Raw genomic sequence first — 23,740 nt, forward strand, 5'->3', positions numbered from 1 at the left:
CGATTATATGACTTCATTTGATATCAGAATGTTTGATGTATTTAATTGAAATATAAGTTATACTTCAGCGCTTAAAACTGTTTAAATTTTATATTTTATAAAATATTTTATAAAATATTTTATAAATAAAATTTTTTAATATGGCTTTTTCTTTTTGTGTTTATTTTTTAAATGTCTTTTCTATATCTTCTATCATTTTTATCTTAATCGCATGAAAAAACCAATATTTTTCAACCTACACTATGGCGGTTGGTACACTTTTATACGAAGTTATGCACTCATGAACAAAATTAGATATTGTTAATAAAATAAAGTAAGACATCGAAAACCGATATGGAAGATCAAAAATATAATGTATTTAATATATTGAATATTTTTACATATTAAAGATTAAAAGGAATATGTGTAGCTGAGCATACGTCGACACAACGCAAGTATAATTTTACACATATTGAATTTATTTGCAGTAGCTATACAACACTGATGAAACCATGGACATATATAAAATATACATATATCTGAGGATGAAACACAAAGAGGAAACAAAACGAGATATAAAAATTTTGTAATTCCTTTTTTAGTTTGACAAACTTCCATACTCGTGTCGTTGATAGTTTTAGCAAAGTAGCGGATCAATAACATCAGCACGGCAGGATCGGTTTTAGAAAAGCTTACATTCATACGTATTAAAAGAATAAGTAATTAAAATTAAGAATAAGTAATTAAATTTACTTTTCCCTTAAAAATTTGTTTTACGTAAGAAATGAACAAATGCGAAAGGATTGAATGGCCAGATGTATTGAAATTATAAATTATTTCTATAGATATTAATACTTCTTCTTTTAATAATTATGTCTTTATTTAAATTTATGTTTCTCAGCACTTAAAGTTTAATTATTAATTGTAAGTTATAAAATACATTTCAATTTAGTCTTCGACACTACATCCAATAGTATAATATTAAAAAATTCTCAAGGTGCGGTGCGGCCCTACATATACAAGCTTCGCAAAAGTTTTTTATGCTGCACCTTCAGTCTCAAGCATTTAGTTTTTCAATTATGACAAGCATGAGTGGGTATAAACATCACCCTTCTGTAATGTTCTCCATTAGATATTGCATTATTAACATGCGACGCGACGTAGGCTAAACAGCAGCATTATACTTCCAGCAATTTAAGTGCTCTTCTGGTGGTGACACGCGATGATTTATCATCCTAAACGTGATGTAAAGAAAGCCGTACTCAGTCCTTTCGTCGACGTCAATATGGACATTTCGCAGCATTCAGCATATAAAGGTATTTCCCCCTTCATTAAAGCACACAAGGTTATAGAGCTTTCCTATATATTTTCTATATACATGCTATTTTATTATGGTGCTCTTCTTCATATGTAATTTAATTCTTAGATTACAAATTACTTCCATTTAGTAAGATTTCGTACAATTTGGCACATATTAACAATGTTCATAATATATTCTTTACTTTAACGGAAAGAAAGCTTAAGACAAGATAAAGAGTTATGTGTTGAAAGAAATACTGATTGTAGAAAATGATTTTAATAAAATCTTTAATATTTAACTGCATTTATATACAAGTAGATTACGAATGGGCCATTGAATTTAACCGGCTCAGTTTAACATTGCTCGGCATTTGGCCACAGGACCACGAAACTAAACACAATAAATTAATGTCGGACATACGTGTGATTATTCCATTAAATCTAATTACCTGGATCTGCATTATTCCATCTCTACATTCGTTGCTGAAGATTTACGATGACATAATGTCGACAATCGATAATTTACAGTATACCTTGCCAATTTTAATGGCAATAATAAAACTGTTCATTTTGTGGCAAAAAAAATATAGTAATAGATATCTTATAACATTAAAAAACTGAATAATTTTTTCTTTTGCTGGTCTATGTCTAAAAATGAACGCAAAATTCAGTAATGCATGTATAATCTCCGTCCTATACATTTCAGACATTCTACCTCTATTGAATATGATCAAAGACGATTGGCTGAGACCAAAGACGTCGGAAGAGAGGAACATTATGATAAAGCAAGCACGAATTGCACGCCTTCTCACGATATTCGGTTTTTTCATGATGCTAATATCTGCCACCTTTGTCCTTGTTCTTTCCATTTTTGGCATTTCAATGAGATACAGGACAAACAGAACGGACCCGGACAAATCTTTACCATTACAAACGTACTATATCTACGATAAGGACAAGAGTCCGTTTTTCGAAATAACTTACGTTCTACAGTTTATTTCCGTATCGCTGGCTGGCGGTATATACCAGCACGGATAGCTTATTGAGTTTGTTAGTTTTTCACGTGTGTGGTCAGCTGGAAAATCTCAAGGAGCGTGTGATCGATCTTGATAAGTTTCATGACTTCAAGAATGCCTTGTCATACATCGCTCGAGATCATATCCGTCTTATCAGGTTACGAAGGTATTGCATCATCAAATCAACATCAAATGATAGTTCTTTTTGTACATAAAGAATTACAAAATTTCTGAAATGTTTTATTATCAATTATTTTCTTTCTTATTTATTTTGTTTCAAGTTTTAAGAACTTGTACTGCGAATTTACGGAGACCTAAATGAATATATCTTTAAATGTCATTATTATAAGACATAATTAAAAATGGCAGTCCTTTTTCGTGATTGTTACGAGGATTGTTTGACAAGTTTGTAAAAATTATATATGAAAATATAATTTTTTTGGCGCAACTAATTTTTATTTTTCGATATAATTTTCATCAAGCTCAATGCACTTAATCCAACTATGTTCAAATTCTTTTATGCCTTCCATATAATACGATTTATCTTTTCCTCAAAATAGCCGTTTACAGTATGAATTACTTCAGTATTCGTGCTAAATCTCTTTTCACTCGACTATTCTTTCAAGTCTGAAAATAGGAAAACGTCACAGGAAGGCTAAATCTGGAGAATATGAATAATATGATGAATAATCGATTAATTCGAAGTAATTTGGCCAATGAAACTACAGACGTGTGAGCTGATGCATTTTGCTGATGAAAGAGCACGTTTTTCTTTGCTGAATGCGAGCGTTTTTCTTTGATTGCATCATTAAATTAGTTCAATAATGATGCATAATACTCCTCTGTGATTGTTTTCCCTTTTTCCAGATAGTTGATGCACAATATTCCATGCGTATCCCAAATCACAGTTGCCATTACCTTTCCAGTTAATCAGTTAATGGAACTGTTTTTATCTTTTCTGGCGCACATTCAGAAAAAATCCATTGTTTCGGCCGTCTTTTCATCTCTGGTATGTAGTGGTGAATCCATGTTTCAGTACCGTTTACAGTACAATGCAAAACATCCTCTGGATGACGCTTAAACCTTTTCAAACGCTTTGAAATAATCCCTCGATTTCGTTTGTGTTGATCAGTCGTAAGCGGCACCCATCTTGCGGGTAGCTTTTTTGTATATAAATTTTCGTGTAACATGTAAACTCGTTCAGTTGAGATACCTACAATCTCAGTACTCTAAAGCACTTGTAGTCGATCTTCTAATACGATATTATCGATTTTTTCAATTTTTTTTGGATTTGTCATCAAACATATTTGAATTCAGTTATTCAATTATGTACTGTTGCATTTGCATCTTCGATGATATCTGCAGGCTTTAAACCTTTCAAGAAGAAGTATTTAATGAGTGCTCAAATCTCGACATTACTTATTTAAAAAAAACCAACATTAGTTCACTTTAGATAGCTGTCACAATAAAACGAATTGACGAATCTGTACTTCAAACCTCAGAAATCTTTGTACCTAACGATTCGGAGGATAATAGATGTCATCTACAACTATGCGATACGTGAAGTGTCAGTTTAATATTAATGCCGTCACCTCAAATATTTTCGAACAACTTACCAAATGATCCTCGTATCTGGATGATACAATTACGCATTAATATACATTACATACTAAATTGTAACATATAACAAATGATTCTTTTGTGTATTTATAAAAATAAGAAAACAATCGAATAAATAATATCATTTGATATCGATGATTTCCTGTCTTGCAGATTTTGCAGATATAATTATCTTGCAGATCTATCACTATCATTGACAACGTGTTTACTATAATGCTATTTGGAGCACTCCTTTACTTTGGCATATTATTCGCTTTTTATGGTTTTTTAGTTGGTACTGTAAGTATTAATCAAGAATTTAACCCTGCGCAATTGTTTACATTCAAACGAAGCAATTTCTTTTATATATTTATTTATCTGAATATTTTTTAATTAATTAATAAATGTCTAGTTACCAATACTTGTATTTGCTCATCCGTTCAGATGTTTAACCAAGGTCGCGACTTTTCTGTTGCACGTTTAACTTTCGTCGTAATAATGTCTCTCAATTTTTTTGCGCATATGTGTCTCTACTGTGTTGTAGGTGAAATTTTACTTGCACATGTAAGTATACATATTTCATACGTGTTTGCGTTACTTCATCATGAATACAACTGGAATTCAAATAATAAAAATGTATATCATACTCGATAAAATTTGATTTAATTATTTTATTAATTTTATTAATTTTATTTCGTATTATACCACCATTTTGCTAAGTGCGAGGCAATTTACGATGCTGCATATGAATACAACTGGTACACGTTGGAACCGAAGAAAGCAAAGGATCTATTGATGATAATGATTCGTGGCAACAAGCCATTGTATCTTACTGCGGGAAAATTTTTTCCAATGACTATGGCAACGTTTTGTAACGTAAGAGTATGACGTAATATAATGATGGCTAAATAAGTGTTACTCAAACTCCCTCATTTATATTTCCACAATTATTTGTTCACATTAACATTAAAATCGAAACAAAACCAATATATTAAAAATCAAGTAAATATGAATTAAAGGTCATACCTCACCGATTTTATCGGCACTTAGATATGTTGTGGGGAAGGGATTTCTGAATAATTCCTCGTAAGAATTTAGTGCGAGACGGCATTGGTTTAGAAGATATAAGAGATTGAATTTTGAAAATTTTAATTTTAATTTTTTTATCTAAAATTCCAGGAAAAAATATGTGATATAATTATATCATAGATTATATAATTCCTTCAAACCGTTTTTTATAATTGATTATATTTGTTTTAGTTATTAAAGACATCAGGTGGTTATATATCGGTGTTGCTGGCGCATCAGGAATAGAAAACAAAAATCTAGAAACCAATTTATCTAATTTCTAATTTCTAATTTTGAGGGAGATGTAACAATTCATATATTTGTTTAGTTAGTTTTTGCATACTTATTATGCGAATATTATCTTCACTTAAAGGAATATGTACACATCATACACTTATTATAACTTTTTGTAATAACTTTCTCCTAACAGCTAACAATTAAGATAATCTTTTTCTTCATATAGGAGTCATAAATCAAAAAGCGTCAAGTTATTTATATCCTATTGAATGTTATCATTAATCATTAATAAGTCAAAATATAATTAATAAATATAAGAAAATATAGGGTACTTAATGTATCGAATATTTCTAAATATTAAAGATTAAAAGAAATATATATCTCTATCAATATTACAAATTGTTACCATGTTTCGCTTGTATATACATATGTTAATCTAAAAATCTCACAGATTTAATTCTGCTATAGTATGATACTTACTGCGATATATTGTCATAAATACGTCATTTATAAGTTTTGGGAGAGTCTTCAACTTTCAGCAATAGAGTCGTCAAAGATGTGACACCTACTAACGTAAATAGTAAGTATATGCTCACAAGTACTACATCAAATATGTGTAGCTCAGCATACGTCGACACAACTACGCAAGTATAATTTCACACATATTGAATTTATTTGCCGTAGCTATACAACACTGATGAAATCATAGACATATATGACGAAGGGGAAACAAAACGAGATGTAAAACTTTTGTAATTTCCTTTTTAGTTTGACAAACTTCCATACTCGTGTCGCTGATAGTTTCAGTAAAGTAACAGATCAATACCATCGCCGCAGCAGGATCGGTTTTAGAAAAGTTCAAATTCATGCGTATTAAAACAATACGTAATTCAATTTAATTTTCTCTTCGAGATTTTCCCCATGTAAAAAACGAACAAATTTAATAGGACTAAATGATCAGATTTATTAAAATAAATTGCTTATAGACCTTAATAAGTCTCTTTAATAATTATATTATTTTTAATAACTATGTCTTTATTTTTATTTCTCAGCACTTAAAGTGTAATCATTAATTGTAAGATGTACAATACATTTCAGTTTAGTCTTCAAAACTATGTCCAATCGTGTAATATTTAAAGATTCTCAGAATGCGGGCGGCCCTACATACACAAGCATTGTAAAAGTTTTTTTATCCAGCACCTTCGGCCTCAAGCATTTAGTTTTTCAATTATGACAAGCATGAGTAGGTATAAACATCACCCTTCTGTAATGTTCTCCATTAGGTATTGCATTATTAATGTGCGTTGTATACACCCCTAAACAGCAGCATTATACTTCCAGTAATTTAAGAGCTCTTCTGTGACACGCGATGATTTACCATCCTAAACGTGATGTAAAGAAAGCCATATTCAGTCCTTTCATAGACGTTAATATGGACGTTTCGCAGCGTTCAGCATACAGAGGTATTTATTTCCTCTTCATTAAAACACAAATAAGTTTATAACACTCTTCTATCCTTTTCTTACCAAACTTAATTCTTTAACAAATAACAAATTACTTTCATTTAGTAAGATTTAATATGATTTCACACGTTACCACTGTACCATTTCCTTTAACTGAAATCAAACTTAAGACATGCTAAAGAGTTATGTGTTTAATGAAATACTGATTGTAGAAATAATGATTTTAATAAAATTTTTAATATATCTGAAATCATTTATATAAAAGCAGACTATGAATGGACCATTGAATTAAATCGATTCAGTTTAACATTGCTCGGCATTTGGCCAGAGAACCACGAAACAAAGCAGAAAAAATTAATATCGGACATACGTGTGATCATTACATTAAATCTAATTACCTGGACCTGCATTATTCCATCTTTACATTCATTGCTGAAGATTTACGATGACATAATGTCGACAATCGATAATTTACAATACACTTTGCCGATGCTGATGGCGATAATAAAACTATTCATCCTTTGGCAAAACAAATATGGTAATACTTTATATTAGGACATTAAAAAGCTAAATAATCACAGACAAATTTGTTTCCTGTTATTCTGTTGCCAATAATAAACACTATATTCACTAATGTAATATAATCTCAGATCTATTCATTTCAGACATTTTACCTCTATTGAATATGATCAAAGACGATTGGCAAAAAGAAAATACACCGGAAGAAAGGAACGTTATGGTAAAGCAAGCGCGAATAGCACGCATTCTCATGCTATTAGGTTGCTTCATGATGCTAGTAACTGCCATCTTTATTGTTGCCCTTCCCCTTTTTGGTATTTCAATCAGATATAGGACAAACAGAACGGATCCGGACAAATCTTTGCCGTTTCAAACATATTACGTATACGATAAAGACAAGAGTCCATTTTTTGAAATAATGTATATTCTACAGAGTATTTCAGCAATACTACTCGCCTTCATGTATTCTAGTACGGACAGCTTCCTGAGTTTGTTAGTCTTTCATGTGTGTGGTCAGCTGAAAAATCTCGAGAAACGTATAATGGATTTTGATAAGTTTCAGGACTTTAGGAATGTCCTATCATACAATGTTCGGGATCACATACGTCTTATCAGGTTATGCAGATTATTAAATCAACATCAAGAAATACTATTCTGTCATAATACGTGCATTATATGCTGATTCGCATAGCCTCACAGCGATAACACAAAATCCCAGCGTGATATTTTTAATTCTTTTCGTTATACTTAAAAAGATTAAAACTTTCTGGAATGTTGTATCATAAAGCTTTCATTTCTTTACTTATTTACTTATGTTATTTCAGTTTTTAAGAACTTCTTCCATTCATTTAAAGGTGGCCTAATGAATACATCTTTAAATGTCGTTATCGTGTAAATGAATAATTAAAAATGGTAGCTCTTTTTCGTGATTGTTACCTGGATTATACAGTTAATCCTTTCGTCCCGAGTGGTATATGTAAGTACTATAAATATTTTAAATTACCGGAAAGCTAGAAAACACATTACGGATAAGGGAATATTGTACCACGCCGAGATTTTGTGTTATCGCTGCGAGGTGAAAATACCAATCAGCAATCAATGCACATATTAAGCCTGAATAGTGAACCGCTGTGTGTGTTTTCTCCCAAAAATCTGATGAACATATTTTTATTATATGCAAATTAAAATCCTATTGATACACATATGTATCATTCTCCCCCGCTCACCCGCAAGATATAATTTCATTTCTTTCACTAAACATCTTCAAGTTGACTTCGAAACAGCTGACTTTCTTATCTTTGATTTTGAAACAAATGTATAATCATGAACGAAAGGATTAGACATTAACGTACAGTAAAACATTAAACCTTTAACCTACGATTTAACAAGGAATTGTACAGCTCTTTTCCGTATTTGTAAAAATAAGAATATTTAGTATCAGTTGATAATTTCCGTTTTGTAGATTTTGCAGATTTTCCTGATGTACTTATGTTACAGATCTATCAATATCATTGACAATGTGTTTACTATAATGCTGCTAGGAGCACTCCTTTACTTTGGCATATTATTCGCTTTTTACGGTTTTTTATTTGGTACTGTAAGTAAACATCACGAATTCAAATTAATGCAGTTGTTTACCTGCAAAAGAATTCTCTTTACATATCTCAATTATCTGAGTATTTTCTAATTATTTTATAAATGTGCCATTATTTATATTTGTATTTGCTCATCCGTTTAGATGTTTAGTCAAGGTCGAAACCTTTCTGTTGCACGTTTATCTTTCATCGTGATAGTATCTCTCAATATATTTATGCATATGTGTCTCTACTGTGTTTTAGGTGAAATTTTGCTGGCACAAGTAAGTATACAGGGTGTTTCCTAAGTAAGTAGACAAACTTAAGGAGGATATTCCTTGGCTTATTTTAAGAAGAAAAGGTCATATAAACATATGTCCTAAACTGCTTTGTTTTCCAATAAAAAGTATCTGTCATTGTAAATACGTCTTGCTTGACGAGCGTTTCCATTAGCAAGACCGTATACGAAATGCATATCTGCCATTTCGGCGTTTGTGTAATTTACCATAATTAATAAAATTACTAAACTTAATAGGAACTGATAAAGTTTGCGTCAAAGATAACGTGATGGCAGTGATGCCGGATAGCGTGCTTTTGCAGTACGAGTCAACAGCGGTGGGGATGGAGTGGGGATGGTCTCGCGGCGACCGCGCGGCGCAGTCTGAAACGAGTGTTCACTTGCGGCGCCGCGAGACCATCCCCACTCCATCCTCACCTCTGTTGACTCGTACTGCAAAAGCACGCTATCCGAAAAGTGAACGAAAACAGTGATGTACTTTTTTTGGAAAACAAAGCAGTTTAGGACATATGTTTATATGACCTTTTCTTCTTAAAATAAGTCAAGGAATATCCTCCATAAGTTTGTCTACTTACTTAGGAAACACCCTGTATATACATATATATACTTACTCTATATATATATATTTCACAATTGTCTCCTCGTTACCTCATCATGAATACAAATGTAAATTACAATAATCAAGTTATATATCATTCGTTAATATTTATTGATTTAATTTACTGCATATTGCGTTGCCGCTTTTACCAAGTGCGAGGCAGTTTACGAGGCTGTGTACAAGTACAACTGGTACACATTGGAATCGAAGAAAGTGAGAAACTTATTGATGATAATGACTCGTGCCAACAAGCCACTGTATCTTACTGCGGGAAAATTGTTCCCAATGACTATGGCTATGTTTTGTAACGTAAGATTATAATGTAACATATGTAGTAACTTAAATAATGTATCAAACTCTTTTATTTATAATTGTACAAGTATTCGTTCAAATATTTAACATTCGGATTAAAACAATAGTAATATATTAGAAGTCGTATAGTAAACTTTGTTCACAGAAAAAATGAAAAAAATAGTATGGAGATTTATCTCCATAATGTTGAAATTCATGGAAAGCATTGTACCATGAATCATGATAAATATTTGAAGTAGCTATTGCTAATAAGTCATTATAATATAAGAGTACAGTACTTACTATCTCTTGAATTTAAAGATGTCAGTCACATTGATCTTACTTAAAAATACACTAAAACTATTATGATACAATAAATTTCATGTATTTAAAATATTATTTTAACACATGTGTGAGTTTATTGTAATTCTGAAATATAGAGTTGTCCTCTTATTTAATTATATATTTTTGTGACTAATAATGCGAGAAAGCAATATGTTATATTTTCATATCTCATATTTCATATATTATATAATTCCTTCAACGTCCTTTAAAGAATTATATTTGTTTCAGTTGTTAAAGACATCAGGTGGTTATATATCAGTTTTGCTGGCGCATCGGGAATAAAAAAACTAATATCTATAAACCGATCTACGTATATCTAATTTTGAAGAAGATGTAACAACTCATATTTATAGTTTGTTTTTGCATATGTATTATACGAATAGTATCTTTACTTAAATGAAAATGTACATGTCATACATTCAGTATATGTAATACCTTTCTCGCAATATCTAATAATTAAGATTGAAATTCTTTTTCTTCATATAGGAATCATATATCAATCGTTAAGTCACTCTTATTTCTTACTAAGTACTGTTATTAACAAGTTAAATAAATTATTTAGGAAACATATTTATATATCTGTTGTTCTAATAAACAATGAGCCCAAAAGAGGACAAGAACATTTCACATTTATATTCCTCCTTTATATTTAATTTTAAACGAACTAATCCGTAAAGACATAATCCGTCGAAAATAATATATAATAGACTAATTAATTTAAATTTTCGAAATGTTTATTTTTTACTAAACCGTTTGTTTTGAAATTAAGTTTAAATTGAAATAATTGTTTTGCTTCTAGATTAGAAACTAGATTAGGAATTTAACCTGCTACATCAATGTATTCGATTTAAAAGAACAATATTTTTCAAACTGTTCTTTCAAGACTTTGCAACCCGTTAATACGAACTTATGCATTACTTAACAGGATCATCAAAATGTAAAGTTATTAAAACCCGATACAGAACTTCGTAAGTATTTATGTTATTCATTATATTTTTCTATTTTATATTTTTATTAACCATTAATTTAAATATATCTCTATCAATATTATAAATTGTTACCCGTGTATTATTTGTATATATGTATATGCTATCATACAAATCTCAGATTTAATCCTGCTATACGTAAGAGTGATACTTACTGATATTTATTTCCATATACATATGTCATTTATATATTTCTTGGCACATTCATCTTCATGCATTAGTCACAGATGTGTCACGTAAATAGTGAGTAAATATGAACTGACAGTAGATACGTCATGTGTAGCATCACGCACCTATACGTAAGTACAACTTCACACACATTAAACTTATTCGCTGTATTTGTATGTACAACACAGATAAAACATAAAGAGAAAAGACAAGTAGATGTAAAAATTGTGTATTCCTTTTTTAGTATGATAAACTTCTATGCTCATACAGCTAATAGTTTCAGTACAGTAGCGGATCAATAATATCGGCACAGCAGGATCGGGTTTAGAAAAGTTAAATTCATGCGTATTGAGAGAATAAGTAATTCAATTTTATTACTTTGAGATTTTATCTATGTAAAAATTAAATAAATTCAATAGAATTAAATGATCAGATTTATTGAAATCATAAATTATTTATAGATCTTATAATCTGTACTTTTAATAATTATCCGCTATTTTATTTAATTACATTTCCTAACAATTGCAATCTATACAATTTAATCGTATTAACAATTAAGATATATTTCATGTACAATATCTTTCAGTTTAGTCTTTTAAAATGAATGTAACTGTGTAACATCATAACTTTTCTACGATGCAGTGCGGCCCTACATATACAAGCTCCGCAAAAGTTTTTGTGCGGCAGCATCAAGTGTTTAGTTTTTCATTTATAACAAGTATGAGTATAAACTACAAATACTTTTGAACGGGTATAAACATCACCCTTCTGTAATGTTTTGTAATGTCCTTCATTAGATGTTGCATTATTAACATGACGTGTATACGCCTAAACAGCAGCATTATGCCTCCAGGAATTTAAGTGCTCTTTTGTGATGCGTCGATTTAGCTTATTCATGTAAGGAAAGGGATATTGAGTACTTTCGTAGACGTCAGTATGGACGTTTCGAAGCATTCAGCATACAGAGGTGCTCTTTCCTTCTTCATAAAAATAGAAATACGTTTAAAACGTTTTTCTGTCATCTTTAAATTCAATTTAATTCTTATAATTAAAGTATAAATTATTTCTCTTTAGGAAGGTTTAATATACTTTGGCACATGTTAACAGCGTTCACAATATTTTCTTTACAGTAAACGGAAAGAATTTTTACGATAATTTAAGAAATTATGCGTTGAACGAAATAATTTGATTATTTTAATATAATCTTTAACATATATATATATATATATATATATATATATATACCTAATAACATTTATATAAAAACAGACTATGAATGGGCTATTGAAGTAAATCAGCTCAATTTAACATTGCTCGGTATTTGGCCAGAGAACCACGAAACTAAGCAGAAAAAATTAATGTCGGACATACGTGTGATCATTACATTAAATTTAATTACTTGGATCTGCCTTATTCCATCTCTACATTCGTTGCTGAAGATTTACGACGACATAATGTCGACAATTGATAATTTACAATACACCTTGCCGCTTCTGATGGCGATAATAAAACTGTCCATTATGTGGCACAAAAAAAATGGTAATATCATGACATTAAGGAGCTGAATACTTTTTCCTTTGCTGTTCTATTTCCGAAAAGGAATGCGAAATTCAGTAATGCATGTATAATCTCCGACCTATTCATTTCAGATATTCTTCCTCTATTGAATATGATCAAAGACGATTGGTTGAAACCAAAGACGTCAGAGGAAAGGAACGTTATGATAAAGCAAGCGCGAATTGCCCGTATTCTAACGATATTCTGTTCCTGCATGATGTTAATAAGTCTCATCTTCGTCGTTGTTTTGCCCCTATTTGGCATTTCAATGAGATACAGGACAAATAGAACAGATTCAGACAAATCTTTGCCGCTACAAACATACTACGTCTACGATAAGGAAAAGAGTCCATTTTTCGAAATAACGTATGTTTTACAGTGTATTTCAGCAACGCTGTCAGGCTTCATGTACTCTGGTACGGACAGTTTCTTAACCTTCCTGGTTTTTCACGTGTGTGGTCAGCTGGAAAATCTTAAGAAACGTGTAATCGATCTTGATAAGTTTCATGACTTCAGGAATGCCCTATCATACAACATTCAGGATCATATACGTCTTATCAGGTTACATAGATCACATTTTCAAATGAACATCAAGCATGGAGCAACATATAAGAATATATGGACGGAGACTTTTCTGAGAGAAAGCCTGAGTTTAGTGAGAAGAGGAGAGTATTGGTGCGTCAAGTAATTTCGGCGGATTTTCTAATTTTCTAATATGTTCGGTTTTGCCAATGATGTCTGCCTATACGGAGAAGCACACATTCTTGCATAAAGGCATAATGCACAACTCATAATTTATTCATAATTAAAAAATAATTTGTCGACGTATGTATAAAATATATGATATATCATGTATATTATAATTAGTAAATTAATTAAAAATTATAACTACATAGTTGAAAATCTTTTGTCAAACATTTGTGTATTACACTTATGCCTATCGCTGAAATTAACATTTTGTATAGAATTATTTAATCTTATTTTAGTATATACACTTATAATAGATTTGTTATAATAGAATAATAGATAAATGTTTATATTGTTGCTAAAGAAACAGTGATCACTGATGCCCTTTTAATTCATTAAATATGTTGACTGCTATATGATATAACGTAACGATAATGGTATTGTTAAAGTTAGAGAATCAGCATGCTCAACCCGAACAATATCGAGAACAGACAGAAATCGCCCGATTTGCCAGTAATTCCTTCTTACCCATTATCTCAGGACACCCTTGTCTCGCAGCGTGTGTGCTATCCATATCATAGACATATATTTTGTTTATGCTCCACCATATATTCTTACGTCAATAACATCAAATGATACATTCAGTTTTTTTGTTATACTTAACGTAAAAGATTGATGAAAATTTTTTGAATGTATTGTATCATAAGGTTTTTCATTTTTATTTATTTATTTATGTTGTTTCAATTTTTATAAGCTTGTAGCACCAATTTCTGGTGACCCAACTGAACATATCTTTAAATATTATTATCGTGCAAAACAATTATTAAAAATGGCAGATCTTTTTCCATTGTTATCTGGATTATACAATTAAATATTAATATATATTAAACAGTAATATACGATTAAACAAGGAATTATATTGGAATTTTTTGGCTTTCGTATAATCAAGAATAAAAATTATTTGATATCGATAATTTCTTGTCTTGATTCTGCAGATTCTGCATATCTTGTAGATTTTGCAAATGTAATTGTGTTGCAGATCTATCAATATCATTGACAATGTGTTTACTATAATGCTGCTAGGAGCACTCCTTTACTTTGCTATATTATTCGCTTTTTACGGCTTTTTATTTGGTACTGTAAGTATTCATCCAGAATTTAATTCAGTGCAGGTATCGCAAGTAAAGCAAGCAATTTTCTTTATATCTTTTATTCATAGGAATATTGTCTAATTATTTAATAAATATGTAGTTATCTAAATTTGTATTTATATTCATCCGATCAGATGTTTAGCCAAGGTCGCAATGTCTCTGTTACACGTTTAATTTTCCTCGTGATATTGTCCTTCACTACATTTACGCATATGTGTCTCTACTGTGTTGTAGGTGAAATTTTATTTGCACATGTAAGTCCAATACATATTTTATAATTGTCTACGCTATTTCATTATGAATACAAATGTGAATTAAACTGTTAATCAAAATGTGTATAACACTCGATAAAATTTATTGATTTAACACGTTATTTATTTCGTTACCGCTTTTACCAAGTGCGAGGCAGTTTACGAGGCTGTGTACAAGTACAACTGGTACACATTGGAATCGAAGAAAGCGAGAAACTTATTGATGATAATGATTCGTGCCAACAAGCCACTGTATCTTACTGCGGGAAAATTGTTCCCAATGACTATGGCTATGTTTTGTAACGTAAGATTATAATGTAACATATGTAGTAACTTAAATAATGTATCAAACTCTTTTATTTATAATTGTACAATTATTCGTTCAAATATTTAACATTCGGATTAAAACAATAGCAATATATTAAAAGTCGTATAGTAAACTTTGTTCGCAGAAAAAATGAAAAAAATAGTATGGAGATTTATCTCCATAATGTTGAAATTCATGGAAAGCATTGTACCATGAATCATGATAAATATTTGAAGTAGCTATTGCTAATAAGTTTTCAATTGCTAATAAATCATTATAATATAAGAGTACAGTACTTACTATTTCTTGAATTTAAAGATGTCAGTCACATTGATCTTATTTAAAAATACACTAAAATTATTATGATACAATAAATTTCATGTATTTAAAATATTTTTTTAACACATGTGTGAGTTTATTGTAATTCTGAAATATAGAGTTGTCCTATTATTTAATCATATATTTTTGTGACTAATAATGCGAGAAAGTAATATGTTATATTGTCATATCTCATATTTCATATATTATATAATTCCTTTAACGTCCTTTAAAGAATCATATTTGTTTCAGTTGTTAAAGACATCAGGTGGTTATATATCAGTTTTGCTGGCGCATCGGGAATAAAAACTAATATCTATAAACCAATTTATGTATATCTAATTTTGAAAAAGATATGTAACAACTCATATATTTATAGTTTGTTTCTGCATATGTACTATACGAATATTATCTTTACTTAACCGTTATGTGATTGTCGGGGTACCCGGGTAACTTATCTGTTCTCTAGTCGCATTAGAACTCTTAAACTGACGATTATTTTAGCTTTATCTTTGGACAGATTGACTCAATGAGGAACGTAATTTGCAGGATATCAATTTTCTTACAAAATGTTCGAAGGTATCCGGGTACCTTCATCACACCAATTAAGATTTTTTTCGTCACTTACATAACGGTTAAATCAAAATGTACACGTCATACATTCAGTATATGTAATAACTTTCTCGCAATATCTAATAATTAAGATTGAAATTCTTTTTCTTCATATAGGAATCATATATCAATCGTTAAGTCACTCTTATTTCTTACTAAGTACTGTTATTAACAAGTTAAATAAATTATTTCAGAAACATATTTATATATCTGTTGTTCTAATAGACAATTAGCCCAAAAGAGGACAAGAACATTTCACATTTATATTTCTCCTTTATATTTAATTTTAAACGAACTAATCCGTAAAGACATAATCCGTCGAAAATAATATATAATAGACTAATTAATTTAAATTTTTGAAATGTTTATTTTTTACTACACCGTTTGTTTTGAAATTAAGTATAAATTGAAATAATTGTTTTGCTACTAGATTAGAAACTAGATTAGGAACTTAACCTGCTACATCAATGTATTCGCTTTAAAAGAACAATATTTTTCAAACTGTTCTTTCAAGACTTTGAAACCCGTTAATACGAACTTATGCATTACTTAACAGGATCATCAAAATGTAAAGTTATTAAAACCCGATACAGAACTTCGTAAGTATTTATGTTATTCATTATATTTTTCTATTTTATATTTTTATTAACCATTAATTCAAATATATCTCTATCAATATTATAAATTGTTACCTGTGTATTGTTTGTATATATGTATATGCTATCATACAAATCTCAGATTTAATCCTGCTATACGCAAGAGTGATACTGATATTTATTTCTATATACATATGTCATTTATATATTTCTTGGCACATTCATCTTCATGCATTAGTCAAAGATGTGTCACGTAAATAATGAGTAAATATGAACTGACAGTAGATACGTCATGTGTAGCATCCACACACCTATACGTAAGTACAACTTCACACACATTAAACTTATTCGCTGTATTTGTATGTACAACACAGATAAAACATAAAGAGAAAAGACAAGTAGATGTAAAACTTGTGAATTCCTTTTTTAGTATGATAAACGTCTATGCTCATATAGCTGATAGTTTCAGTACAGTAGCGGGTCAATAATATCGGCACAGCAGGATCGGGTTTAGAAAAGTTAAAATTCATGCGTATTGAGAGAATAAGTAATTCAATTTTATTACTTTGAGATTTTATCTATGTAAAAATTAAATAAATTCAATAGAATTAAATGATCAGATTTATTGAAATCATAAATTATTTATAGATCTTAATATCTGTACTTTTAATAATTATCCGCTATTTTATTTAATTACATTTCCTAATAATTGCAATCTATACAATTTAATCGTATTAACAATTAAGATATATTTCATGTACAATATCTTTCAGTTTAGTCTTTTAAAATGAATGCAACTGTGTAACATCATAACTTTTCTACGATACAGTGCGGTCTTACATATACAAGCTCCGCAAAAGTTTTTGTGCGGCAGCATCAAGTGTTTAGTTTTTCATTTATAACAAGTATGAGTATAAACTACAAATACTTTTGAACGGGTATAAACATCACCCTTCCATAATGTTTTGTAATGTTCTTCATTAGATGTTGCATTATTAACATGATGTGAATACGCCTAAACAGCAGCATTATGCTTCCAGGAATTTAAGTGCTCTTTTGTGATGCGTCGATTTAGCTTATACTTGTGAGGAAAGGGATATTGAGTACTTTCGTAGACGTCAGTATGGACGTTGCGAAGCATTCAGCATACAGAGGTGCTGTTTCCTTCTTCATAAAAATAGAAATACGTTTAAAGCGTTTTTCTATCTTCTTTAAATTTAATTTAATTCTTACAATTAAAGTATAAATTATTTCTGTTTAGGAAGGTTTAATATACTTTGGCACATGTTAACAGCGTTCACAATACTTTCTTTACAGTAAACGGAAAGAATTTTTACGATAATTTAAGAAATTATGCGTTGAACGAAATAATTTGATTATTTTAATATAATCTTTAACATATATATATATATATATATATACCTAATAACATTTATATAAAAACAGACTATGAATGGGCTATTGAAGTAAATCGGCTCAGTTTAACATTGCTCGGTATTTGGCCAGAGAACCACGAAACTAAGCAGAAAAAATTAATATCGGAAATACGTTTGATCATTACATTAAATTTAATTACTTGGATCTGCCTTATTCCATCTCTACATTCGTTGCTGAAGATTTACGACGACATAATGTCGACAATTGATAATTTACAATACACCTTGCCGCTTCTGATGGCGGTAATAAAAGTGTTCATTATGTGGCAAAAAAAATATGGTAATGGCGTATATCATGACATTAAAGAGCTGAATAATTTTTCCTTTGCTGTTCTATTTCCGAAAAGGAATGCGAAATTCAGTAATGCATGTATAATCTCCGACCTATTCATTTCAGATATTCTTCCTCTATTGAATATGATCAAAGACGATTGGTTGAGACCAAAGACGTCAGAAGAAAGGAACGTTATGATAAAACAAGCGCGAATTGCACGTATTCTAACGATATTCTGTTGTTGCATAATGTTAATATCTGCCATCGTGATCCTTGTTATTCCCCTTTTTGGCATTTCAATGAGATACAGGACAAATAGAACAGATTCAGACAAATCTTTGCCGCTACAAACATACTACGTCTACGATAAGGAAAAGAGTCCATTTTTCGAAATAACGTATGTTTTACAGTGTATTTCAGCAACGCTGTCAGGCTTCATGTACTCTGGTACGGACAGTTTCTTAACCTTCCTGGTTTTTCACGTATGTGGCCAGCTGGAAAATCTTAAGAAACGTGTAATCGATCTTGATAAGTTTCATGACTTCAGGAATACCCTATCATACAACATTCAGGATCATATTCGTCTTATCAGGTTACATAGATCACATCTTCAAATCAACATCAAGCATTGAGCAACATAAGAATATATGGACGGAGACTTTTCTGAGAGAAAGCCTGAGTTTAGTGAGAAGAGGAGAGTATTGGTGCGTCAAGTAATTTCGGCGGATTTTCTAATTTTCTAATATGTTCGGTTTCGCCAATGATGTCTGACTATAAGAAGAAGCACACATTCTTGCATAAAGGCATAATGCACAACTCATAATTTATTCATAATTAAAAAATAATTTGTCGAAATATGTATGAAATATATCGTGTATATTATAATCAGTAAATGAATTGAAAATTATATCTACATAGCTGAAAACGCTTTTGTCAAACATTTGTGTATTACACTTATGCCTATCGCTGAAATTAACATTTTGTATAGAATTATTTAATCTTATTTTAGCATATACACTTATAATAGATTTGTTATAATAGAATAATAGATAAATGTTTATATTGTTGCTAAAGAAACAGTGATCTCTGATGCCCTTTTAATTCATTAAATATGTTGACTGCTATATGGTATAACGTAACGATAATGGTATTGTTAAAGTTAGAGAATCAGCATTCCCGACCCGAACAATATCGAGAACAGACAGAAATCGCCCGATTTGTCAGTAATTCCGTCTTGCCCATTATCTCAGGACCACCCTTGCCTCGCAGCGTGTGCGCTATCCATAAAATATATATATATTTTGTCTATGCTCCACCATATATTCTTACGTAAATAACATCAAATGATATATTCAGTTTTTTTGTTATACTTAACGTAAAAGATTGATTAAAATTTCTTGAATGTATTGTATCATAAAGTTTTTCATTTTTATTTATTTATGTTGTTTCAATATTTAAAAGTTGTAGCACCAATTTCTGGTGACCCAACTGAACATATCTTTAAATATTATTATCGTGCAAAACAATTATTAAAAATGGCAGTTCTTTTTTATTGTTCTTTGGATTATTCAATGTATATTAAAACTTATTGTACGATTATACAAGGAATTATATAAATGTTTTGGCTTTCATAAAAATTAGAATAGAATCTAATGTTTAATATTGATAATTTCTTGTCTTGATTCTGCAGATTCTGCTGAATCTGCAGAATCATTTGCAGATATCTTGTAGATTTTGCAAATGTAATTCTGTTGCAGATCTATCAATATCATTGAGAACGTGTTTACTATAATGCTGCTAGGTGCACTTCTTTACTTTGGTATATTATTCGCTTTTTACGGTTTTCTATTTGGTACTGTAAGTATCCGATAAAAAAATTCAAGTTTTTACAAAGAAAAGCAATTCCCTTTATATATTTTATTTAATGGAATTATTGTCTAATTATTTAATAAATATGTAGTTATTTAAATTTGTATTTATATTCATCCGATCAGATGTTTAGCCAAGGTCGCAATGTCTCTGTTACACGTTTAATTTTCATTGGAATAGTATCCTTCACTACATTTACGCATATGTGTCTCTACTGTGTTGTAGGTGAAATTTTACTTGCACATGTAAGTCTTATACATATTTTATAATTAGCTACGCTATTTCATTATGAATACAAATGTGAATTAAATTGTTAATCAAAATGTGTATCACACTCGATGAAGTTTATTGATTTAACACGTTATTTATTTCATTACCGCTTTGCCAAGTGTGAGGCAGTTTACGATGCTGCATATGAATACAACTGGTACACGTTGGAACCAAAAAAAGCGAGAAATATATTGATGATAATGATTCGTGCCAACAAGCCATTGTACCTTACTGCGGGAAAATTGTTCCCATTGACTATGGCTATGTTTTGTAACGTAAGATTATAATGTAACATATGTAGTAACTTAAATAATTTATCAAACTCTTCTATTTATAATTGTACGATTATTCGTTCAAATGTTTAACATTCGGATTGAAACAACAGCAATATATTAAAACTCGTATATTACCTAAACATTGTTCGCAGAAGAAATGAAAGATAGTATGGAGATTTATTTCCATAATTTTGAAATTTATGGAAAGCAATGTACCATGAATCATGATAAATATTTGAAGTAGCTATTGCTAATAAGTTGTGTCATTATAATATATGAGTACAGTAATTACTCTCTCTGTAATTTAAGGACGTCAGTCACATCTCATTTTACTCAGTACATAAAATTTTTTGACAACGTTACACATCAAAAATACCGTGACTTCACAGATATCGAAGAACATAGAAGAGTTACCGTTTAACATGGGCGTTTAATGTCCCATCTCGATCTTACTTAAAAATACACTAAAATTATTATAATAAAAATGATTTCATGTATTTAAAATATTTTTTAACACATGTGTAAGTTTATTGTAATTCTGAAATATGCACTTGTCCTATTATTTAATCATATATTTATATGACTAAAACTGTGAGAAAGAAATATGTTATATTTTCATATCTCATATTTCATATATTAAATAATTTCTTCAACGTTCTTTAAATATTTATATTTGTTTCAGTTGTTAAAGACATCAGGTGGTTATATATCGGTTTTGCTGGCGCATCGGGAATAAAAAACAAACATCTATAAACCTAATCTATGTATATCTAATTTTGAAGAAGATGTAACAACACAGTATTTCTTGAATGTGTTGTATCATAAAGTTTCTCATTTGTATTTATTTATTTATATATTTATTTATGTTGTTTCAATTTTTAAAAGCTTGCACCAATTTACGGCGACCTAAATAAACACATCTTTAAATATCATTATCGTGCAAACAATTATTAAAAATGGTTCTTTTTTATTGTTATTTGGATTATTCAATGTATATTAAAACTTATTGTACGATTATATAAGGAATTATATAAATGTTTTGGCTTTCGTAAAAATTAGAATAGACTCTAATGTTTAATATGATTTTATATCGATAATTTCTTGTCTTGATTCTGCAGATTCTGCAGATCTTGTAGATTTTGCAAATGTAATTCTGTTGCAGATCTATCAATATCATTGACAACGTGTTTACTATAATGCTGCTAGGTGCACTTCTTTACTTTGGTATATTATTCGCTTTTTACGGTTTTCTATTTGGTACTGTAAGTATCCGATAAAAAATTCAAGTTTTTACAAAGAAAAACAATTCCCTTTATATATTTTATTGAACGGAATTATTGTCTAATTATTTAATAAATATGTAGTTATCTAAATTTGTATTTATATTCATCCGATCAGATGTTTAGCCAAGGTCGCAATGTCTCTGTTACACGTTTAATTTTCATTGGAATAGTATCCTCCACTACATTTACGCATATGTGTCTCTACTGTGTTGTAGGTGAAATTTTACTTGCACATGTAAGTCCTATACATATTTTATAATTGGCTACGCTATTTCATTATGAATACAAATGTGAATTAAATTGTTAATCAAAATGTGTATCACACTCGATGAAGTTTATTGATTTAACTCGTTATTTATTTCATTACCGCTTTGCCAAGTGTGAGGCAGTTTACGATGCTGCATATGAATACAACTGGTACACGTTGGAACCAAAAAAAGCGAGAAATATATTGATGATAATGATTCGTGCCAATAAGCCATTGTACCTTACTGCGGGAAAATTGTTCCCATTGACTATAGCTATGTTTTGTAACGTAAGATTATGATGTAACATAGCAACTGTTAAACAGTTAAACATGAAACTGTTTACTATGTCATAGTTATTCATTTAAATTGTTAACACACGTGTGAATTGATACACTAACAATATATTAGAAATTCATGTATAAGACACCAGAAAAGATGAAAAAATTATGAAAATTTATTAAGTGTAATTTTTAAATTAATGGGAAGCCTTGCGCAATGAATGAAGATAAATATTTGAATTAACTGTTCCTAATAAGTTGTATCATAATAATAATTATAATAATTATAATAATAATAATAACACACTAATTAATATCTCCATAATTTAAATATATCAGTTACATTGATTTTATTTAAAAACTGACTAAAATAATTATAATAAAACTGATTAAATGTATTTTATTTATATTTAAATAATTATTAATATTATGTAATTTTGGCATGTGTGTTTTTATTATAATTCTCAAATATAACATTGGCCTCGTTATTTAATTATGTATTTTCTTAATTAATAATTCGAAGAAAAATATGATGTAATTGTATTATAAATTATATAATTTCTCCAACATTCTTTAAAAGATTATATTATATTTGTTTCAGTTGTTAAAAACATCAGGTGTCAGTATTATGTATCAGTTTTGCTGGCACACCGGCAATAAAAAACAAAAATCTAGAAACCAGTATTTATCTATGGCTAGGTTTAAGGAATATGTAATATATATATGTATATATATATATATATTTGTGAATTATTTTTTGCATTTGCATTATGAATAGTATCTTCAGTTAAAGAAATATGTATGTTATATATTCATAGTACGTAATAACTTACACTTAATAAGTTCTAATAATTAAAAAATAGATATTTTTCTCCTATAAAAGTTATA

At 29.7% G+C, this 23,740-nt stretch overlaps 2 protein-coding genes and 1 pseudogene across 8 annotated transcripts; all 3 read left to right on the forward strand.

The window, feature by feature from the left end:
- The first annotated feature begins 145 nt into the window (after nucleotides 1–145).
- On the forward strand, nucleotides 146–5,497 carry LOC105286837 (annotated as a pseudogene).
- LOC105287158 (odorant receptor 43a) lies at nucleotides 4,782–23,022 on the forward strand. Of its 7 annotated transcripts, none has more exons than XM_026970995.1 (7): nucleotides 4,782–6,661; nucleotides 6,927–7,199; nucleotides 7,327–7,795; nucleotides 8,678–8,777; nucleotides 8,919–9,038; nucleotides 9,804–9,959; nucleotides 10,515–10,856. In XM_026970995.1, exons 1-7 carry the CDS (start codon nucleotides 6,568–6,570, stop codon nucleotides 10,566–10,568), a joined length of 1,266 nt encoding a protein of 421 aa, XP_026826796.1. In that variant the 5' UTR covers nucleotides 4,782–6,567; the 3' UTR covers nucleotides 10,569–10,856. The 7 variants fall into 7 exon arrangements, with proteins under 7 accessions (XP_026826796.1, XP_026826797.1, XP_026826800.1 ...); XM_026970996.1 differs by having other exon boundaries at nucleotides 6,930–7,199; nucleotides 10,515–10,573; XM_026970997.1 differs by lacking the exons at nucleotides 4,782–6,661; nucleotides 6,927–7,199; nucleotides 7,327–7,795; ... (2 more) ...; nucleotides 9,804–9,959; nucleotides 10,515–10,856 and adding exons at nucleotides 11,932–12,407; nucleotides 12,710–12,979; nucleotides 13,090–13,558; ... (2 more) ...; nucleotides 15,235–15,390; nucleotides 15,964–16,448.
- On the forward strand, nucleotides 16,665–23,728 carry LOC105286986 (odorant receptor 43a-like). Its single transcript, XM_026970980.1, has 8 exons — nucleotides 16,665–17,466; nucleotides 17,693–18,073; nucleotides 18,366–18,635; nucleotides 18,753–19,221; nucleotides 20,387–20,486; nucleotides 20,624–20,743; nucleotides 20,888–21,043; nucleotides 23,454–23,728. The coding sequence occupies exons 2-8, from the start codon at nucleotides 18,043–18,045 to the stop codon at nucleotides 23,628–23,630; spliced, it is 1,323 nt and encodes a 440-aa protein (XP_026826781.1). The 5' UTR covers nucleotides 16,665–17,466; nucleotides 17,693–18,042; the 3' UTR covers nucleotides 23,631–23,728.
- The last annotated feature ends 12 nt before the right edge of the window (nucleotides 23,729–23,740 follow it).

Source organism: Ooceraea biroi, chromosome 7 (genome assembly GCF_003672135.1).
Source record: "Ooceraea biroi isolate clonal line C1 chromosome 7, Obir_v5.4, whole genome shotgun sequence".
NCBI lineage: Eukaryota > Metazoa > Arthropoda > Insecta > Hymenoptera > Formicidae > Ooceraea > Ooceraea biroi.